The sequence below is a fragment of the Musa acuminata genome, chromosome BXJ2-1 (genome assembly GCF_036884655.1).
Source record: "Musa acuminata AAA Group cultivar baxijiao chromosome BXJ2-1, Cavendish_Baxijiao_AAA, whole genome shotgun sequence".
In the NCBI taxonomy this organism is placed as follows: domain Eukaryota; kingdom Viridiplantae; phylum Streptophyta; class Magnoliopsida; order Zingiberales; family Musaceae; genus Musa; species Musa acuminata.
The window spans coordinates 5,700,227-5,721,474 of record NC_088338.1 but is presented as its reverse complement, the minus strand read 5'-3'; the positions used below and the strand labels follow the sequence as shown (position 1 = coordinate 5,721,474).

General features: G+C 42.8%; 3 protein-coding genes and 1 long non-coding RNA gene across 7 annotated transcripts; 3 read left to right on the top strand and 1 right to left on the bottom strand.

Annotated features, from left to right (window-relative positions):
• The first annotated feature begins 2,571 nt into the window (after positions 1-2,571).
• LOC135598605 (inactive leucine-rich repeat receptor-like serine/threonine-protein kinase At1g60630) lies at positions 2,572-5,421 on the top strand. The gene is made up of 3 exons (XM_065092682.1): positions 2,572-2,686; positions 2,772-4,420; positions 4,577-5,421. The coding sequence occupies exons 2-3, from the start codon at positions 3,043-3,045 to the stop codon at positions 5,263-5,265; spliced, it is 2,067 nt and encodes a 688-aa protein (XP_064948754.1). The 5' UTR covers positions 2,572-2,686; positions 2,772-3,042; the 3' UTR covers positions 5,266-5,421.
• Positions 5,422-7,950: 2,529 nt separating this feature from the next.
• Positions 7,951-10,106, bottom strand: LOC135598604 (uncharacterized). Its single transcript, XR_010481612.1, has 2 exons — positions 9,794-10,106; positions 7,951-8,329 (listed from the first exon to the last, which is right to left on the bottom strand). It is a non-coding gene; the product is annotated as an uncharacterized LOC135598604 (long non-coding RNA).
• Positions 10,107-10,234: 128 nt separating this feature from the next.
• On the top strand, positions 10,235-16,642 carry LOC103982808 (peroxisome biogenesis protein 22). Its single transcript, XM_009399845.3, has 8 exons — positions 10,235-10,487; positions 10,579-10,809; positions 10,898-10,945; positions 13,994-14,050; positions 14,129-14,230; positions 15,067-15,132; positions 16,142-16,243; positions 16,334-16,642. The coding sequence occupies exons 1-8, from the start codon at positions 10,383-10,385 to the stop codon at positions 16,430-16,432; spliced, it is 810 nt and encodes a 269-aa protein (XP_009398120.2). The 5' UTR covers positions 10,235-10,382; the 3' UTR covers positions 16,433-16,642.
• Positions 16,643-17,239: 597 nt separating this feature from the next.
• On the top strand, positions 17,240-20,254 carry LOC103982817 (uncharacterized protein At2g24330). Of its 4 annotated transcripts, XM_009399858.3 has the most exons (6): positions 17,240-17,395; positions 17,514-17,794; positions 18,308-18,452; positions 18,981-19,090; positions 19,316-19,730; positions 19,825-20,254. In XM_009399858.3, exons 2-6 carry the CDS (start codon positions 17,516-17,518, stop codon positions 20,088-20,090), a joined length of 1,215 nt encoding a protein of 404 aa, XP_009398133.2. In that variant the 5' UTR covers positions 17,240-17,395; positions 17,514-17,515; the 3' UTR covers positions 20,091-20,254. The 4 variants fall into 4 exon arrangements, with proteins under 4 accessions (XP_009398133.2, XP_018679026.2, XP_009398141.2 ...); XM_018823481.2 differs by lacking the exon at positions 18,308-18,452; XM_009399866.3 differs by lacking the exon at positions 17,240-17,395 and having other exon boundaries at positions 17,402-17,794.
• Positions 20,255-21,248: the final 994 nt, after the last annotated feature.

Here is a 21,248-nt window from a genome sequence, read left to right as displayed (position 1 = left end):
TGATATTATATTATATCGTTTTGATTATTATTATACTATATTTTTAGATTTATAGTTAATTTGATTCAGATTCCTTTTAGATCGTTTATGGTGTTTTCAAATATATCTTATAATATCTTTATTGTGATGGTCATAAAATCATAATGAGCCAAAAGGCTACGATAGATTTAAATAAATTGAAGAATAATTTAGGTATTTTATAAATTAAGAGTACTATTTTAATAAAGTAAAATAAAAGTATTAATTGAAACAAATCTAAAATATGGATATTTTCTAAAATAACGTTCATAATGATTTAAGTCGTGTGATAATGGATATCAAATTCAATTTACTATTTGATGTGTGCATGAACATGTCAAATGACCCAACATAATTTGGAGCCACCATAATTAAGTGTGGGAGATCAAAATAATATAATTAAACTCTTTTGGGTTGAGTGACAAAGACTTAATAAATATATTATTATTAATTTATGCTAAATGTTTTAGACAAATGATTTTAGACTTTTTGAAATTAATAACTCACTCATCTCATTCGTTAGTTTATGGATTAACTTATATGGACTAAATGGGTATATTTCTCTTTCTTGATGTAACCCTTAGATATGAAGATTATAGTAACATCATGATTTAATCCAATGTTAAAGTGAAAAAAAAATAAATTGATGAAAAAACTGGTTGGTTCTACTCCTATTAACTTGAATTTTATATTTTATATTTATAATTCAAACTCATCAAGATATTTGAGAAAAAGATATTAGAACATTTTATCTAAAATTTTCTGAAATAGTTGTGTGCCACCAATCTTACACCAAATTAACTTGACAATGGATATTATCATTGAGTCGAGATTAAATATTTTAAAATATATCATTTATTTTTTATCAAGTTAATGACAATATTTTCGCCTTCTCCGTCGCCCTCTCATTCTTCATGCAAGGGTTACAAGTCCGACGATATAAAGATGATGGGAGATGGTAGAGGAGGTGATGCAGGTTCATAGAGGTGATGACAATTCTTGTCTTGCACCTCCTCCTTGTTCACGTTAAGATCGTGAATAAGCACAACAAGGGTGGCACGAGGAAATGCAAGACAGACACGATAACGAATCTAATGGGGCCAAAGGTAAAATGATTATTAAAAAAATATTCCTTGAGAATTTTTTTTAATACGACTTTTTTTATTATCAATTTTTAAATATTTTTAATCAGAAATTTACTTTTAATATAATATTAGATGTAGAAAAAGATTCGAGTGATGAATGCTTATCTATACTGTGCTAACGAGGACACATGATCTTTAATACAAGATATTGTATCACCCCATGTTCAACTCTCATTTAATTGAGTTGATAGTTTGATGAGTCGGATTTAAGTACCCTCGGTGGTACCAATCAATTGTCCTATCAATCAGATGTCGATGGCTTTTACAATACTTAGTTTCAGGCGATGCAGTATTTGTCGTCCTCTCTCGGAACACAAACTGGCACAAGAAACTGGATTGGCGACCCGAGTTTGACCGCAAGGTTGAATTCACGTGGTAATGTGACTATTGATGGAGAAATGACTCGATCAATTTGGTTCTCTACAAGCCAATAAATCACAATCACAGAAAATGCAGTAAACTTCGGCCAAGAGTTTCTTGCAATGGCATTTATGCAGTTGGGGTCTTCATGTATCGTGTATTGTACGTATACGATCGAAGGGTTTATGCACGCGTCCAAATCTAATTGGCTCCGAGTTGACAGCTGGCTTCATCTCATCGCGTAGAACCGGTTGCGTGGACCCCTGAAAGTTCCCCGCCACACGAGATACGTATGACATGGGAGGGCGTGCACGGGACGCAGCCAAACGCCATACAGTGATCGAATCACATTCACGTGGAGCCAGTGTACGTACGGACGCTACAAGTGACAAAAACGATATCAATCTCACCGCTGTCGAAACACCGCGACGACCGCGTCGTACATTTCTCGGTGTCTCGTGCATGCGATACCGTTCCCATGGTAGCACGAAAACATGCAATGACTCGTTTGCGGCTTACCCGCCCGACAGCTCCGTTCGACTATTGGAGGCGCAACAAGGGGCTGGATGGGACCCATCGATGGCGACCCGTGTCCTTGCGGTAAGTGACGACGCCAACGACTAAGTGTGTACGGCCACCAAAATACCCCTGAGGGTTTCACGGGTTAGGTGACCATGGCGGGACACCACTTGGAGCCCACATCACCCCTCAAAGGCTAGGGATAAAGTGGTCGGAGAAAACGGTCAGGTGGTCTGCGTGCAGGAGGCACACGTGGCGGGACCCAAAGGCCATGTGGAATCGAGGCGTCAAGAACAGCCACATCGTAGGCGCAGATCCGACACCCACATGGCTCCGGACGACGCCCATCGCGTCAGTAATCCCCACCCCCGACCACGTCCACCCGCACCGTACCCGGACGTGGGTCCCTTGTGGACCCACCGCCATGATCAAATCGATCGAGCACGGAGAGCGTCCCTCGCGCGCGCGCTGGGAAGCTTTCGGGATCATTAAAAGCGACTGATGTCGCCGTATGCTGCTACTGGCGGAGCTTTAACTTCTCACACTCGCTTCATGAGTGTGTGTGTGTGTGAGAGAGAGAGAGAGAGACGCGCGAGCTCTGTTCAGGGTTGCAACAGCTCCCGCCATCTGTCGCTCTCCTCTGGGTTCCGTCCGATCTCTTTTTAACTCCTTTTAAGACATCTTTCTTCAACTCAATTATGTTCGTTTAATCTTCTTCGTCTTCTTCAGCGGTCAAGGCATGAAACGTTGTCATGCTCTCTGTGGCTGACTCACGTGAAGCACAGACCTCGACGGATTCGCTGTCTTCAACCACCTGGAGAGAACTCAATACAATTCTTCTCGAAGCTCGAAGTCGAAGACCGGAGTTTTGCCTTTACTCGGGGTTACACTTGACTCCCTCCTCGTCCCCCTTCCCATGGCGGCCTTCAGAACGCCGCATTGAAGCACCTTCTGCCACCCCTCGTTTGCTATATATGATCTTCTGCTACTGTCGCTCTCAATGGAAGTGCGACCTGTTTCTCCAAGGTATGATTTTTATCTCTTCTTCCTCCTCATCGTCTGCTTGCCGTCCTCGTTCCTTCGCGCTTCCGCCGCTGTCGAGTTGAGAACCGGCGACTTCGACGCGCTCTTGGCCTTGAAGTCTTCCATTGATCCTCACGACTCCTTGCCGTGGCGCCAAGAAGCCGTCTCTGAGCTCTGCGGCGGGTGGAAGGGGGTGAAGCAGTGCTCTCCTGATGGTAGAGTGACCAAGCTCGTGGTCGAGTTCCTCAACCTCACCGGGACGTTGCTTCAGGAACTCCTCGCTCCTCTCGACCAACTTCGCGTTCTCAGCTTCAAGGCCAATTCTCTTTCCGGTGCCATTCCCGACCTCTCCCCCCTCGTCAACCTCAAATCCCTCTTCCTTAGCGACAATCAGTTCTCCGGCCGGATCCCGGTCACCATAGCCTCTCTTCACCGCCTAAAGGTGATCGTCCTCTCCCACAACCTCCTTTCCGGCCCCATTCCGACGTCCCTGGCCGGCCTACCGCGGCTTCATGCGCTCCTGCTCCAAGACAACCGCCTTATGGGGGAGATCCCGCCGCTCGACCAACGCAGTCTCCTCTACCTCAATGTCTCCGGCAACAACCTCTCTGGTGAGATCCCCGCCACTCGCTCCCTCTCTCGCTTCAACCGCTCCTCTTTCCTCGACAATCCCAACCTCTGCGGGGATCAAATCGGAGCCCCCTGCACCCAGAAGTTGATCTTTCCGCCTCCCACTGACAGTCCAAAATCATCCTTTGACCAAGTAAACGCCATCCCTCCGCGTCTCCTTCGCACCCACAAGAAAAGCATTAGAAGGATCATCGGCATCGTCGCCAGTTCCGTCGCCGGGGCGTTCTTCTTATCAGTTTGCTTGACAGTGGCGTTGCTATTGGCATACAAGAGAAAGAGAAGAAGAGTAATCGAGAGCCGATCCGTCGGACACGGATCAGGCGGCCGCAGCAAGCCCCTCGAAGAAGGCAGCAGCGACGGCGGAGGAGGGGGGAAGGGCGGGTTCTCGTGGGAGGCGGAGGATGTTGGGAAGTTGGTGTTCTGCGGCGGCGCGGGGGAGATGTACAGCCTGGAGGAGCTGCTGCGGGCGTCCGCGGAGACGCTGGGGCGGGGAACGGTGGGGAGTACGTATAAGGCGGTGATGGAGTCAGGGTTCATCGTGACGGTGAAGCGGCTCAAGGACGCGTCCCGCCCGCCCGCCGAGGAGTTCCGACGGCGGATGGAGGAGCTCGGCCGCGTGCACCACCCCAACCTGGTGCCCTTTCGTGCCTACTTCCATGCCAAGGATGAGCGCCTCCTCGTCTACGACTACTTTCCCAACGGCAGCCTCTTCTCCCTCATCCATGGTCAGTGAAGCTCCTCTCTCTCTCTCTCTTTGGGGCACGAGTAGGTGTGGTCGGTCCCCGATACATGGCTTGTACTGCTACAGCTTTCTCAAGTGTTCTACTCTTCCTTTTGCTGCTACGTGATGCGTGCGGGCTGTGTGATGTGGTTGCGTGCAGGGTCGCGGCCCTCCGGAAGCGGGAAGCCGCTTCATTGGACGTCGTGTTTGAAGATCGCGGAGGACGTCGCCGCCGGCCTCCTCTACCTCCACCAGACTAACCCGCCCACCGTCCACGCCGACCTCAAGCCCTCCAACGTCCTCCTCGGCCCCGACTTCGAGTCCTGCCTCACCGACTACGGCCTCATCCCTTCCCTCCTCCCCGCCTCCTACGACGACCTTTCCGCACCCTCCCCCTCCTCCTCCTCCTCCTCCTCCTCCGCCGCCGCTGCCGCCGTCTTCTACCGCGCCCCCGAGTCCCGCCTCCCCAACCCCGCCTTCACCCCCCTCTCCGACGTCTACAGCTTCGGCGTGCTCCTCCTGGAACTCCTCACCGGAAAGACCGCCATGCACGACCTGGTGGAGGAGCGCGGCGCCGACATCCCCAGGTGGGTCCGCTCCGTGCGAAAGCGGGAGAAGAACGACTTCGGCGAGGACCCCGGGCCGTCCGAGGAGAAGCTCACAGCGCTGCTGGACATCGCAGTCGCGTGCGTGGCAGTCGAGGCGGAGAAACGGCCGCCGACGGAGGAGGTGCTGCGGATGATCAGAGAAGCAAGGGCAGAGGTGGTGGCGTCGTCCAACAGCAGCGACCACTCGCCCGGGAGGTGGTCCGATACGCTGCAGAGCTTGCCGAGGGAGCACGGCCCCTAAAGTTTCCCGGAGAGGGATTGCAAGTCTTTTTGGGTGGAAAAAGATTTGATTTCTGAGGCAAAATCGATTTGAGGATGTCAAGTCGTAGTGTGCAGTGTGATTCTTGAGATTTAGGGGTAACGAAGATCTTTTTTTCCTTTTTTGTCTGTTTAACAAAGGTAAGTTCCTAACACGGGATTTGATTCAAAACTTATCTTTACCAATTAAGTTGATTAATCTCTTTTAAATTTTAAATTTATCAAATGTGATTTCCAATCTTAATCATTCACAATAAATATGTATATGTATATGTATATGTATATGTATAAAAGCAACTTTATGTCGCGGCTAATAAGTTAGCACGGCTTAGTACGATCCCAAGTACGTAGAGCCGCTCACGTGGCTACTTGAACGAGGGTAGTCAGCGTTAGGTCAGGTCTAGGCTTCATCTTCAAAATTGATCCGAGATAGAGCAAGGAGTTGCTCTTCCTCCCTCGCCTAGTTGCTACTCCTTCCTTGTCAAGTTTCTGCACATAGGTCGAAGTCGCGAAGGGGATTTTTCGACTCGACCCCTCTGAAACTTAAGTCAGTGTTAAGTGGTGTTAGGAGGAGTTTGAGTGTTTGAAGTTCCACCTATGAAGTTGGTCAGGAGGTTGGCTTTTATACTTGTGAACGAAGGTCAATCGTACATGGTATGTTAATAGTCGTTGACTCGGGCGATTGGCTCATACCTTTCACGTGAGTGCCGATTGGCCTGCATAGATCGACATCGTTTTGAGCTTTCCGAAGTGACTATGTATTATGTGGCATCGTCTTATATGACCTCGAACAATGGGGGACCAGGCGGTCGTCCCATCCGAGTCTGAGGTGTTGTGTTGACGCAATGCACCATATGTTCTATCATCCCCCCGGGGCATGGCTTGGTGCCTTTTGCTGGCTGGGTCGACTGCTTTGGCCAAGGTGCATGACTCCGATACTATTTGGTCGACGTGCATGACTCAAGCATTATTTGATCGAGATGCACAACTCGGATACTATTTGGCGGAGGTGCACAACTCAAACACTGTTTGGCTAAGGTGCACAACTCGAGCATTATTTAGTCGAGGTGCACCACTCGAGCACTGTTTGATTGAGGTGCATGACTTGGATACTGTTTTGCCGATGTGCACCACTCGACCACTATTTGGTTGAGGTGCACAACTTGAATACTTTTAAGCCAAGGTACACAACTCAAACACTATTTGGTCAAGATGTACCATTTGGCCATTGTTTGGTCGAGGTGCACCACTTGGGCACTGTTTGATCGAGGTGCACCACTCGGGAACTATTTGGCCGAGGTGCACCACTCATGCATTGTTTGGCCGATGTGCACGACTTAGACACTATTTGGTCAAGGTGCAAGACTCGGGCACTGTTTGGCCGAGGTGCACGACTCAAACACTATTTGGTTGAGGTGCACAACTCAGACACTTTTTGGTCGAGGTGCATGACTCGGGCACTGTTTTACCGAGGTGCACGACTCGAATATTCTTTAGCCGAGGTGCATGACTCGAGTACTGTTTGGCCGAGGTGCATATCTTGGGCACTGTTTGGCCGATGTGTATGACTGGACACTCTTTGGCCGAGGTGCATGACTCAAATACTCTTTGGTGGAGGTGCACAACTCGGGCACTGTAGGCACTCTTTGGCTAAGGTGCACTATTTGGTCGAGGTGCATGACTTTGAGACTCATTGGCGGAGGTGCACGACTTAGGCATTGGTTGGCCTAGGTGCATGACTCAGACATTATTTGGTTGAGGTGCATGGCTCATACATTGTTTGGCTAAGATGCACAACTTAAACACTATTTGGCCGAGGTGCGCCACTGGGGTACTGTTTGGTCGAGGTGCACCACTCGGGCACTATTTGGCCGAGGTATATAACTTGAGCACTATTTGACCGAGGTGCACAACTCGAGCACTGTTTGACCGAAGTGCACAACTCGGACACTCTTTGGCCAAGATTCATAACTCAGGCACATGACTGGCCAAAATTTATAACTCGGGAACATGCTTTGCTGTAGCGCGCCCCCCCCCTTTTCTTTTTTTGATTCGCACACCTTGGGCTCATCTACTTTCGATCTCGTAGTGGCGCAAAATAAAAAACTACACGCGTGTAAAAGATATGTTACATAGGGAGATCGTATATCCTTGAAAACTTATAGATCTGTGAAAGAGGATGAAAGAGATCAACTGTCCTCATCGTTAGCAATGATCATATATATATATATATATATATATATATATATATATATATATATATATATATATATATATATATATATATATATATATATATGATTGATACTATAATTTGGCAAGATAAATAAGGTTAATTTTTAAATAGATAAATATAATATTTTAATATATGCAAGGGCGTGAATACGAGTAAGACAAATATAAATATCTTGGTGCAAGTGAAGCTACAACTTATAAATGTTATTATCATGGTGTCTTCATGAATAGGAAATTATATTGGATTACCAAAATATTTAATCTAAACAGAAAAATTGTTCTTCATAGGAAAACACTACACGGCATCATAAACAATACAAAATTCCAGTTGTAATTGAATCCCCAGTGACAAGAAAGAAAATATACATAACAGCTAAACATCATCAAGTTGTTCATCAGAAGCTGCTCTTCGTATCACAGCTAATATGAGGTATAAGCAAAATTAATCCTCAAAGGATGTTGCATGCTGGAAAGAAAAAGAGGTTTGTACATATAGATGAGAGATGGAACAACAATGAATGAGCATCTACTTTCCATGAACGTTAACTGACAGAAACATCCTGAAGTCTGGACCATATAACAATGTAAAGTACATGCATGCCGGGCTGCAATGATCAGGGTGGATCTGAAGAGAAGAAAGCTTCAGATAAACTGGAATGATCCCTTTCTAATGCTTTCAAGCGGTTAACTTCTGTTTGTGCTCTTCCCTCTTCTGAGCTGACTCCTCTGTTCATCCAGGCAGATGGTTTATTTCAGACAGCCAGGATTTTTGTGGTATGATGTGATTCCTGCTGCAAGTATCGGCATGGTCCCTGCAGTTGCAAATGTAGTTTCAAAGCACGGGTTAGCATCTAGGTAGGTAGTAAGAGGACCAACAAATCTTGTTTCTCATGGAGCTGCATCATGAGATACAAACATTCTGCAAGCTTAATTATGTGGAAAGGAGAAAAAATATAGACAAGCAATAATATAATTTCTAGCAGAATACCCACAACACTTGAACAAATTTGGAATAGCAAAAGTTGATTATCAAGTGAGACATCCTGAATTAAAAGGTATCTGCAACTCGGTATGAATCTTAGAAGTCTTACGAGTGAAATTAGTTGAGACAACTGAACCAATTCTGGAGTGACTGAATCAAGTACACCATATTGAAATTAAAGATAGTGATATGCTGTTTAAAAAGAAACCTGAACCAAAATAATAACTGGAATTCCTCATATTTGTAAATAAACATGAAGGTAAGCACACAGAGATCAAGAAAACCAAACAAAACTATGATGATTACAACAACGGGTATGGAGTAAAAGAAAGGTCCATTTCTCATTGTATCAGTATATTTTCTGGACAATGCATGTGATTCCAAACTAAATCATTCTGCCTTTCTCTTTTCTAGGAAATTTTGACATGCCATCCACAGATCATGTACCTGCATCTAGCTTCCACAAACAAAGATATGAAAGACATCAATGGCACACAGCACTCTGAAAAATACTTTGTACCCTTGGATAAACAAGACACATGGTTTACAGGGACTATTCATAGACTTCAGTAAAATCCTCAGAATTGGGAGAATAATCTAACCCTGACTTATTTGGTGGCACCAGCTTGCTGAACCTTGTGAAGAAATGGGAGTGCCATTGTGCATACAGACCAATCAAGTTACGAAGATCGATGAATTGGAGCAGAACACAACACTACTAACTCTACTAACTGAGGAATTGAACAAAAAGCCGACAACAGCTTCTCCAAACCCTTTTTTCAGAAAGATCTCTGAACAATTTTCAATCACCAACAAGAATCAGATTGCTTCACATTATCTTCTATAAGCGAACCCTGTGCAGGAGTCCCTCGCTGATGCAACATTAGGGTAACCTCTATTTTTTGGACAGATTGTTTTCATGGCTCCATATGATCCCTCAGATTGTAAAAAAGCAACTTCATTATCATTTATAGCAAAAAAAAACCCTATAATTCTGGTTAAACACTATAACTTCATAAGATGATAAATAAGTGGATAAAGAAAAAAACTGAAAATGGTGAAAGATTGATGAGGATTAATGGTTGTCATGGTAACTGTCAAAAGAGGAGGAGGAGGAGGTGCATTGTTCAGACTTCAACGCTTAGACTATATAATAAAAATGAAAAATTTGAAAGAATAATCCTAAAGGAACAGCTGATAGCTATTAATTGGGATGCAAAATGGAATATAGAAAGGAAGTCCAGACAAGCACGGATCTGAAGAAGCAGATAAAAGCACGCCAAAAAGCACAGACAGGAGCTTTATTTCATGGCCCTTTTGGTGGAGGTCGTAGCAGCGGCCGATGGCTTCTCCAGACGAGGAGAGCTAGGGTTAGCGTTACCCGAGGAGGAAGGGCAGTCGCGAGACCATTGTCCCGGTGTCCCGCACTCGAAACACCTCGTCGGTGCCGCCGCCGCCTCCCTTCCCCTTTCTCTCCATCTCCCTCGAGGTCTTCGGAGGTCTATCCTCCTACATGGCGCGAACAAGTGACGGGAACTTGGAGTGGCGGTTTCGAACGGATTCAGGCATTTACGGAGAACAAAACCCTGGAGGCAAGTCACTGGGATGCTCCGGGAAGCGAATTTGTATACGACTTAAGGCGAGGTAGGTTCCATCATGTATTCTGGCGTTTATGGATAACGAAACCTCAACGCGAGTCGAGAGATGATTCAGAGGCAGACTTAGGTTACGAGTTAATAGTAGGTGGAGCTTGGTTTCTCTCTTTCATTTCGACCCGTCTACCCAAAACGTCACCCGGTGTTCGCTTCCTTGTTCAGCCAAAAGAGGAATAGCCTCCCTTCCTCTCCGTCCCCCACTGCTCGCTGCTTCCTCCCGTGCTTCCGATGTCGGATCGCGTGGCGGAGAACGTCGGCGCCCTTGTGCGGCGCCTCTCTCGCCACCTCAATCGCAAGATCACCGACGTGCTCGCCCTCCTCTTCCGCCACAAGGTAATCGACACGCTTTAACACGAACCCTAAAAGCTGCCTACCCTGCGATCACCGATTGATGTCGCCCATGGGTTTGCTCCTCGGTATCCAGAGCGCGGGCTCCCTCGGAGCCGTCGCCGGCTTCGCAATCGCCGTCGTCTTCGCATGGAAGTTCCTGAGGCCGTCGCGGGGCCGACGGACGAGCGATCGGCGCAAGCCTAGGGCTTCTCCTTCGACGAGTCGAGAGGCAGCTGGAGATGATCCTTCGCCCTCGGAAGGTTTCGTGCCCTTGAGGCCATTGAAGGTCTCCGATGCCATCGAGGCAGTTGCGTCTCCTGTTGAGGTAGATTTTTGGGTTTCGGTTCTAGGGTTCTTAAGATTGGATTATGCTCGCGGAAGTTAAAATTTTCATTTTATTTGAATGGTTAAAGCTAACTCTTGGACAAATTGTGAGGAAGAAACTTGGTGGCTGCAGAAAGGTATGCAATAGCGACAGAAGAGTGAAATCTTTCCATCCTTTGTATGGTAGAGTAATTATTGATTCTTCTATTTTACCGTTTTCATCTACAACCTTGAATGCCCGGATTTTGGGTGGTACTGTTCCTTTTTATTGTAATTTGACATTATTTACTTCTTTACTAATCAAAATTATTCTCGTGGAGGATAGCTGCCAATGCTTGGTGCTGTATAAGATTGCTGGCCAGATCAACCCCATTCTTTCCAGCATTCAAGTTTTTCCTATGCCTTATCTTGATTATTACACAGTGTGAATTAGTTCCACTTTATATCTTTCTTAATTATACTTAAATATATCAATTTTTATATTTTGTTGGGCATGGTATCTTCCATCAAATCATATGAAACCAACTTTTAGTGCACTGTCGTTTATCGAAATTTTGGTATTTTTGCCTAGTTCTCAGATAAGACAGAGATAAGCCTGGTTTCTGCCTAGTTCTTTCATCAAAATTAGTGCACTGTCTTTCATCGAATTTTTTTTGTTGAGAACCCCAAAGGCTTGTTTCTAAGGCAGATCTACTGAAAACTTTTAGTGTAACATTGAGCAAATTAGTGCCAACTCTCCAATACAGTGACAAACAAGTTGATGACTTTGGATCAAACTACATACTTAACCAAGTAATCAATTGGAAGCCAGTAGTGATTGCATTCATTTGGTCTAATTAGTAAGTGGAATTGGAACAATATATTGCCTGAGTTTTGGTCATATTTGTGTCAGCATGGGACATATGAGGCATTAGCTACTGTTAATGTAAAGTTCATTTGAGAGGCTTGTGTCGTGCATGTCACTGATGTGTTAGAGTAACTTGAGTCGTCATGGAGCCTTAGTACAGCTGTCAAATAACCTAGTCATCTGGATGATGCACCTCACTTAATCCTATGCAATAGCTTTGCTGCACCTATGCAGCTGTTAGGTGACAAACACTAGACATGACTAACATGACTTAATCACCTTTTGAGTCTGATAATATGTTCCATTAGTCATACTTTTTTTTAGGAAAAAATGTGTTTGACATACATACCCTATACACTTCCAGAAGGAACATGAAAAATTGGAAATATTTGGATGATGTATAATCAAAGCAACTTTGTGAAAAACAATAAGATGGTATGTGATGCATTATTTATTGATGTCACCCATTAATGAAGCTTAATACGATGATTCATGTAGCCCATTGTGAATTGTTTGAACACGTAGATATAACATAATTCATGAATGGTGCATCTGCTTTATATTTTAGCCCAAGTGAAGGAACCAATTCATGTGATTATGTCTATGCGATTGTTGTTGCTGACTGTATAGTGGACCAGCCATCTAGATGAATTTAAAATAAGTATCCTAAGGCTTGCTTACTGATTGATGCTAGACTAGGCAAACTATCAGCTTAATAACTATGAGTTCTAGGGTGAAGGTGATGCGAGTCTTAATGATGCTATAGTACGCTTTTGATCAGATCTAAGAGAGATGGTGTGTTTTCATTAAGTATTTTACTGTCAAGAGAAATAGTAGATCTCTGATTAGCTACCATTACCATACAACAGATTTTGATGTTGATTGAGTTACTAGTAATAAGCAAAGAAGTGAGAGAAATTTACTGGTAAATGGACAACTGGGAGAAAATAGATATATAGGCTCATAGCAAACACTCTGGATAGGAGATCATGTGCTTCACTAACATACTCAAGAGGACACAAGACACTGGTAATTGCCTACCCATTAAAAGGATCATCTCTTTCCATTCTTACGTTCTCTCTTCTATTCAAGTATATCAAATAAATAAATAAATAAAACAGTGTCCTGTCTGCATGCATAGACCAGCTTGACACCCTGATATATTATATTTTATGCAGAAGTGTAAATGAACTCAAACTCTAGGTGCCGTAGCTAGTTGTGAGCAAATAAATCAATAAAATTAGTAAACTTTTGAATCAATATCTATTTGATTTGGTTCATTCTATAGCTTTTGTTGTTTTTGAATTTGCTAAAGAAGGAATTTGTCTAGTTTAGTTTCAGTTGTTGTGCAAGAAAACCAAATTCTTTTTTGGACCCTACTTTCTTTAATTAAATGTACACAATCAAACCCTTCATTTTTTTTAAGATGATAAAAGGGAATATATTTTTTTTAAGAGGAGTAACATTATCACCAGGAACAATAAATTCCTAGTTTACCTTCCTGATCTTGTTTCTTCTCTTCTTTTTTTTTTTTTTGACTTCATTCTCCTGCAAGGTGATAATGACTCCAGACAGTTAGCACCATAGTATGAGCAAAAGGTCTCTGCCCAAAAATGATAGAGAAGTTCTTAGCTTCCAATAAAGAAATTAGGTGGATTTTCCACCTACCCCTTTCCCTCATCCCTTTTTGGAGAACTGTTCTTTTTCCTCCTCCTTTCCTCTTCCTTTCCACACACTTCTTCTTTTACTTCCTGTCCTTTTAACCTTGCCCTTCTCTCTCTCACTAGGGTTTTTGTCCTTTTTTGCATCATATCTCAGTGCTTCAGTCGGTAGTTCCCAATTTGTGATATGGTGGTGAGGAAAGATGCCACCATCCTTGTTGCTCATGTCATGAGGACACTTGTGACTTCATTAGTGATTATGTTGCCATGACCACATCAAATTTAGGACTGTTGCATCCGAATTTTTCTTACACCAGCCGTTACAATTTGTTCTATCAAGTATATTCACGTATTAACCATTTGGGAACAAATAGGTAAAAATTAAGTACTTTGAAAAAAAATCAATTATTTCGATGGTAAATAAATACATAATATTATTATATCATAAGATGGGAACAAAATGATGCATTTTATTAACATTTTTATGTAAAAAATAGTCAGCAAGAATATGTTATCAAACGATAATTTGGCATTGAGATGAGCAGTAGACAGCTTTGCTAGCTTGTAATTTTCGATTGGTTCCTGAACTGTCAGTAAATAATTTATTAACTCTGTTAACTTTATGAGTAGTTTGGATACTTCTAAATTGATTTTCTTTTATTTATGTGATACTGCAGATGACTTGTCAGCTGCTTGGAGTGATCCTGGAGGAGAAAACTCCTGAAGAGCTTCAGGTTAATGATTTTGAGGACTTTGGTGATTTTCTTTCTGATCAAGACTGATCAAAGAACTATATGGTTACATTCTTGCAGAAACATGCTACTCTCAGGCTCTCTGTGCTGGAAGTGTTAGAGGAAATCTCTAAATATTGTGATCTTTATTTGATGGAAACTGTTCTTGATGATGAAAGTGAGGTAAAAATTATTTTTGTTTTTATTTTTCACCCATCTCTTCCTGAATATAATTACAGACTGGCTGGGATTATGCATTACAGTGTCTTGTAAAATGATATGCCCTATTGATTGGATTGCAATGTTAATTATTTTATTCATTCATCAGCACAACTCTCAAAACTTTGCCACTGATTTTGGACCTGCATTTTCTTCAACTTCTTCAAAACTTGGATTTTTTTAAAAGGCCCGTGTCACCTATTATTGCTTGTTCATCAAGTTTTGAACCAGTTGGAATCTCTATCTCTTGTGTCTCATATTTTTCTGGTGTCAACGTAATGTGTTTGAGGGTAAAAAGAAAAAAAAAAAGTTCATCACTGGCTGCATATTTTTGTTGATATGGAGACTGGATAGGGAAATCACATGTTTGTTGATATGGAGACTGAATGCTGAAGACCCCTATGAATTTATTATCACATGTTTGTACTGGGAGATGTAAATTTAACAGAAATTTTGTGGTGTTAATCTTTTCTCACAGTCTGTCTTTTCCTTATTGGATTATTTTTCAATTTATATATGGTTCTTATCTGTAATTTGATTGTTGATTATATTCTATATCGCAACATCTTAAAAACGAATACACACATCTGCCAAGAATCAGTAGAAAATTACCTCTGCTTTTTTATATCTGCAAATGTGCTGGTCTGTGATTTCTTAAGGCTGCAATTTTGTAATTAATTCAGTCGGATTAGACAAATTGGACGATGGTCATGCTTTGGTTTGTAAATAGGTTCTACAATTTCAACTTAATCTTGCTTTCTGCAGCTCTGCTGTATATGTGAAAAGGTCTTTTGCTGCAGGAGAGAGTTCTTTCAGCTCTTGAGAATGGTGGAGTTTTCCAAACGGGCAGCTTGATCAAGGACAAGGTATCTTGGTTTCAGTTAGGAATTTATTTCATGCTTTCTCAGATCCTTGATCTTTTCCTCTTCGTAACTGTAGTTTTTTCCAGGAGAGGTCATAGAAGAATGGCTAGGAATTGTTGGAGGTATGTGAGTTGAATGGACCAAATCACAGAGTATTCTGTGTTTTTCGGTGTGTTTTAGATGGGAGCATTTGGTTGGTTCTATGATCATTGTAAATCAATGAACTGGGCCATCGGGGGTAGTTCTTTGAGTTATTTGATGGTATTTATAATTGGGGTTTTGGGACCAGTTATGCAGTAAAGCATTGGTTTACATAAATTTGGTTAGCTCTGTCAGAATAGGTGCATGGCCATTCCATTTGTAAGCACGACCTATATAGATCCACTCCAAGCCTTTTTAATCAGATTAGGTCTCTCCAAGAAGCATGGATGGTCATCCATATTGAGTAGATCTTAAACAACAACATGGCTGCTAGACAACAGAAGTTGATTGAATAATGAGAAGCAATGCTTATGGCTATATTCAGAGCCATAGCCCTAAGAAAATTTCAACTTATTGGAGTTAATTCATCCCAGGAAAAGAGAAGACATAACTGTGACAATATAATAGTGGTGGTTGAGAAATATTGAAGAATGAAGACCTCTATGGCTTCTGTTAGGACTGTGTGCATCACCTCTTCACTTAACTGTGATGAAGTGCGCTGATCTGTTTCAGCATGAGGAGGATAATGAGGATGCAGAAGCCAACTCTTTTGGTGATAATGTGATATTGTGATATCATGCGCATTTCAGTCCTTTTTTGTTTCTATATTGTGGACATCTGCAGTACCTCCATCCTCACAAAATTTTATTCTCTTTCCTGTTTGTCAATCTTCCTCTCTCTTTAGTCATTAGCATACCCTTGGAGTTTGTGTCTGAACTTGGTTAAATCCCTAGGATTTTGTTGGTTCATGTTTTGTTTCCCCACTCTTGCTAACTTTAATCATATTTTTTCCCTTTGGACTATTCCGCAGGTCCTATTTTGCAGCACTGACGTTGGGCGAACATCATTTGTGCGGCAGTTGGAGGCTGATTGGCATATTGATTCAAATCTGGAAATAATCTCGCAGCTTTTGGTGAGCTCCTCGCATCAGTATTTATATTCTATGTTTATTGAAGATCTTGCTCTTGTGTTGCTAACATATGGATGAACCAATTCCAAACAGCGATTTATCAGATTCCAACTCTATATCTCGGAAATGGAATCAGGACAAATAGCGCCAAATGTATTCACATCTACGTGTTTGGAACAGTTCTTTTCCTAGCTTGGAAAAACTGCAGGCGTCAACCGAGACTGGCACCGTGCCTTTGGCTATGGTCTTGTGTTCCCCTCTAACGTTACGATAAGTGGGTTTCCATTACATGGCTGTAATGTACATGCTCGGCACTTACAAGTGATGCTTACAACTGCTGCTTGTTGAAGTTTTCTTGTTTGCTTGCACCAATGACCTTGAAAATGCAGATGATTTCCCATAGACTTGGAGTCAAACAGTATTCAAAACTTTGAATTTGGGTTGTATTTTGTTGGGAAGTCTTTTAATTGAGGTGGCTGTGAAACAAAGATCAAACTCCTTAATTACATAGAATTGGTGAAAGTGATTGACTAACTAGAGGGGAAAAAAAAAAGTTTCTCCTTTCTTTTTGACATTAAGTTGTATAAAAATAATCTATATGTCTGCAATCCTATTTTCACAACAATTAAAAAAGAAAAAACTGTTACAACTTGTTAGTGTATGCGATCCTCAAGCTCTTCCTATCATCTCAAAATAAATCAAAATCATAGCTATGTGCTTTAGATACATGAAGTGTTTAATATTAGTTTGGTAATTTTGAAATAAAAACATTCCCACCTAAAAGAATCATTTTATATGTTGTTTGCAACTCATGAAGGTTGTATGAGAAAATATTCACCTCAAATGTCATGATCTCAATCGCTATATCAATATCAAACCATTTCATCATTGTATGTTTTGACAACGTATATTATGTTTGAGAGACACGTGGAACTTAATCATACAAACTTTATGATTGATGATGTGATCGGTGACAGTTATTTTTAGATCCGCAGAGCTGTAGATGTTTCCATGCGCTCAAGCGGTACGATCTCTCTTGACCCGCCTGCCGTGCCAGGCCGATACCCCGCCACGAACTCCTCGTATCTTACGCGGCCCCATCTCCATTTCTTGCCCACTAAGAACCCGGATCGAAGGGCAAACCGGGAGACGGTGGTAAGGGTTCCTCCTCCCTTCTCCTGCAAAGATGAATCGATCTTGAGCCCCCTTTCCATCTGATCGGTATATGTTTCTCCGATTCGATCCGATCCCCGTCCTTTTGGTTTCCCTTCAGGAATGGAGGAAGACGGCGCTCCGGCTGACGTCGATGATCCTGCAAAGTCGTCCGACAGATGCAGCGAGGCGGCGGCGGCGGCGGCACTGAGGAAGAAGCGGCGCCGAGGGGTCGTCGCCCGGCTGTGGAGACGGATCTTTGGGGACGACGACGACGACTTCCAGAAAAGGTTGGAGCACCTCTCCAAGGAGGAGGCGTTGGTCCTCGCGAGGTTGAAGAGAAGGGCTCACTCGTCCCGGAAGACGGCCAGGAGTATCGTACTCCTCTCCGTGATTCTCGAGGTCAGTTGTTGCTTTCTATCTCCCTCGGGCAACAACCATTGAAATTGTTTGAGCTCGACGTGCAGTGGTTGAAGGGGAAAAGAAGTCTTGTTTTGAAAGCTCTGTTAAAGAATTAGGAAGATAGTTTCTTATTTTTGCTCAACTCTATTTAGGCCTAGACTTTTGGTTCCCACCTCGAACTTCATCCTCAGGATGTTCCTGCCTAGAGTAACAACAGAACCAGCAGCTATTTTGAGAGTAGGCTGCTTTACAAGCAAAGTTCAATGATTTTATCACATGGTGTCTCATAAAATTTTATAGAAAGCCAGTTCTCATCATAGTCTGAGTATCTTCATGATCATCTTTCTGTTGCTTTGGGCTGTATATACATTTTATTTTGTTGATGACTTGGTTTTACTTGTGGAATTCCTGTTAGCATTTGGTAACTCTTGGCATGGATTTTTTCGAACTACTAAAATATTTGGCTACTGATTTAATTGATCTTAGTCTCTGACAGTAGTTACTCTTTACTAGGTGGTAGCCGTGAGTTATGCTGTAGTCACTACAAGATCAGAGGATTTGGATTGGAAGATGAGGGCTATTCGAGTGTTGCCCATGTTTGTATTACCTGGCTTGTCAACTGTTATTTACTCAGCACTTGTGAGCTTCACAAGAATACGTAAATATCAGAAACTCTTCGCCCAATATTAGACAGTTTTACAGTGTAATCCTTCAATTCTCTATATTTATGGCTTACATACATGTTATTCTACTCTATACATTACCTTGATTCGTGCTTTCTGAAATTGCTGGACTGATATCTATTTTCCTTTCTATTATTATTATATACATGCCATGCAAATAGTTTGAGTGATTTGATTGGACAAAGAGCAGACTGTTTTTCATGAGTAGAATATTTATTAATATATCTCTATGGCAGTTAAGATCTATGCAGCCAACCCAAATAGTTGGATATTCGCTTTGCAGCTGTTTTGCACCCAATATTACCTTCTTTAGTATTAAACAGCTTAAATATCTCAAATTATTCAACCAACCATTGACTTGCTTTTTCCGTACTTATCTGGTGCATGTTTTAGCACATTACGTTTTGTTGAACTGAGTGCAAATATGTAGTAGATTTCCTTTCTAACCATTAAAGCATCAGTACTTGATGTATTTGATCATCGTTACGCTTTCTTTTCTGCAGTTGATAATAAGGACCATAAAACCCTTGAAAGACTTCGTGCCGAGAGGCAAGCAAAAATTGATGAGCTCAAGGAGAAAACAAATTATTACACCACACAACAACTCATTCAGGTTTGTTCTTGATATCTCTGTTTCCCCTGCATATGCTTTCTTTTCTTTCACTGTCTTATATTGTGTGCTCGCCTCTGTGTTGAATCTGCTTTTTGGCTTACTTTGTGCACTTTATCAAACCTATGCTTCATATATTTCTTAATTGTGCTGTGTGCTGGCATTTGTAAATGGTTTTTCAAGTGTGATACATAATTTTGTATATTGATGACTGAACTTTTGCCCCAGAGGTATGATCTTGATCCTGCTGCAAAGGCGGCAGCTGCAAGTGTTCTGGCATCCAAGCTTGGGGCAGATTCTGGCTTGAGATTCCATGTGGGAGACGAATCCAATGTAAGTGCATCAGGCAAAAGTTATGATGCTGAGCTGGTCCAGTCTGCTGGGCTGCGCAACAGGAAACCATCGCAAGCACTATGTCATAGCACCGGGAGCAGCACGACATCTGAGTTCATCGATGAAACACTTAATGAATATATTGCCGATACCCAAGAAATTGGTTCTCCTAATCAGAGAGTTGTCGAACGCCTCGAGGGATCGGCCCTTGGTGATAGGGGTTGGCTTGCTCGTGTAGCAGCGCTGCTCGTTGGGGAGGATCCAACTCAGTGCTATGCGCTGATATGTGCCCACTGCCACATGCATAATGGTAGGTGGAGTAGATGCTCATTGCTCTCTGCAATTAGTAAAAAGGTTGCTTTTGTTTATGGCTTTCACAAAACTTGCGGGTTGAATGTGTGCAGGACTAGCTAAGGAGGAGGATTTCTCATACATAACATATTACTGCCCCCACTGCCATGGATTGAATGGGTCAAGGCGTTCAGAGGAGCATGAAATGGGATTGAGTTCTGGCAAGGACACACTTACCTCTTCACTAGAAGGTGATAATAAGAGAACTGTTGCGAGCAGTTTAGCCGCTGTAGAAGAGATTCCTGGAAGAACTGATGAGAACGAGCTTGATTCTACTGCCAGTTCAGGTTTCAATACAAGAGATTCCTGCAGGGACTGATGAGATTGATGAGCATGTCGGTTGAAGTTTGTGTTTTTCTCGAGAGGATGTTTGTGCCAATTTTGGTATCGGTCAGTTTGGTTTGTTTTGCAACAGCACACGTGATTTCAACTATTAGAGGATTCTTGTAATGTAATACAAATTTGTTAGTGCCCATTTGATGAGATCAAAAGTTTTGTTTGCCTTCGTAAAATAATTTTCTTTCTCGTCATATCTCATCCAAGCGTTGGTACATTTGCTGCACTTAGACCCTAAGGGAGTCATCCGTCGAATCCACCAATTGGGTCCCAAATATGGGTGGAGCAGAGCGATGGTGTGATAGCGTGTTGAATTCTATGGTTGGGGAGCGGGGCACTCCTTCGATCGACACTTCCACGGATCTTAGGCAATCTTGAGATGCTGGCATCGCGTCTGTCAAGGGGATTCCGACAAGTGTTGATGCTAGTGACAATTGAAGTGTCGATCATGGTTGAGATGGTGGCATTGCTTGTTGGGTTAACCGAGGTAGGAGCAAGGTGATAGCCTTCATCATGCTTGTAAGCATCTGCACCTGATGAGTAAGATTCAGAAACACCTTAGCGGGGATGAGCATAAAGCTCAAGTTCATCCTAGGGAATGAGAGGCCTGGGTCATTAAACCGACACTAATGCTTTGTTGACATTTGTGCTGAAGTGGACACATTCACATACGAGGCGAAAGGCAATTGTTCCCCATGAGTAAAAGTGCTATAGGTTAGAGATAGGTCTTCCTCGCTTAAGTGTTCATTGAAAGGATTAACGAATAGACATTCCTACGACGTCAAGACTTTCTTCTAGCACTAAAATGTTAAGGGAAATCGGCATCAACGTCCGAGTCAACCCGACACGGTCCAAACCCAAAGGCGTAAGAGTGTCCGAAGTGGCTCCAAGGTGGTTCTTGAGTGGCTCCAAGGTAGGGTGTCGAGCTTTCGAAGCGTCGCTTGCACTAAGACCAATGTCAGAAGAAGTTTTCCAATTCGATCCCTCTTACATTCACGTTAGTTCGAGCTCCTTTCTAGGGTATGGATTTTTCTTTGGGAAAGGGTATGGATTTTTCTTTGGGAAAGAATCCATCGACACAACATCGAGGGTTAATTTTTATATCTGGTCTACGGAGGGGACAAGTTGTAACTGTCCAACT

Excerpts from the sequence above, each read along its gene's own strand:
- LOC135598605 (XM_065092682.1), top strand. The coding sequence starts at position 3,043 with ATGGAAGTGCGACCTGTTTCTCCAAGGTATGATTTTTATCTCTTCTTC. Across the intron at positions 4,421-4,576 it reads CCTCTTCTCCCTCATCCATG|GGTCGCGGCCCTCCGGAAGC; the intron begins GTCAGTGAAGCT and ends GGTTGCGTGCAG.
- LOC103982808 (XM_009399845.3), top strand. The coding sequence starts at position 10,383 with ATGTCGGATCGCGTGGCGGAGAACGTCGGCGCCCTTGTGCGGCGCCTC. Across the intron at positions 14,051-14,128 it reads AAACTCCTGAAGAGCTTCAG|AAACATGCTACTCTCAGGCT; the intron begins GTTAATGATTTT and ends ACATTCTTGCAG. Across the intron at positions 14,231-15,066 it reads TTCTTGATGATGAAAGTGAG|GAGAGAGTTCTTTCAGCTCT; the intron begins GTAAAAATTATT and ends CTTTTGCTGCAG.
- LOC103982817 (XM_009399858.3), top strand. The coding sequence starts at position 17,516 with ATGGAGGAAGACGGCGCTCCGGCTGACGTCGATGATCCTGCAAAGTCG. Across the intron at positions 17,795-18,307 it reads TCCTCTCCGTGATTCTCGAG|GTGGTAGCCGTGAGTTATGC; the intron begins GTCAGTTGTTGC and ends ACTCTTTACTAG. Across the intron at positions 18,453-18,980 it reads TGTGAGCTTCACAAGAATAC|TTGATAATAAGGACCATAAA; the intron begins GTAAATATCAGA and ends TCTTTTCTGCAG.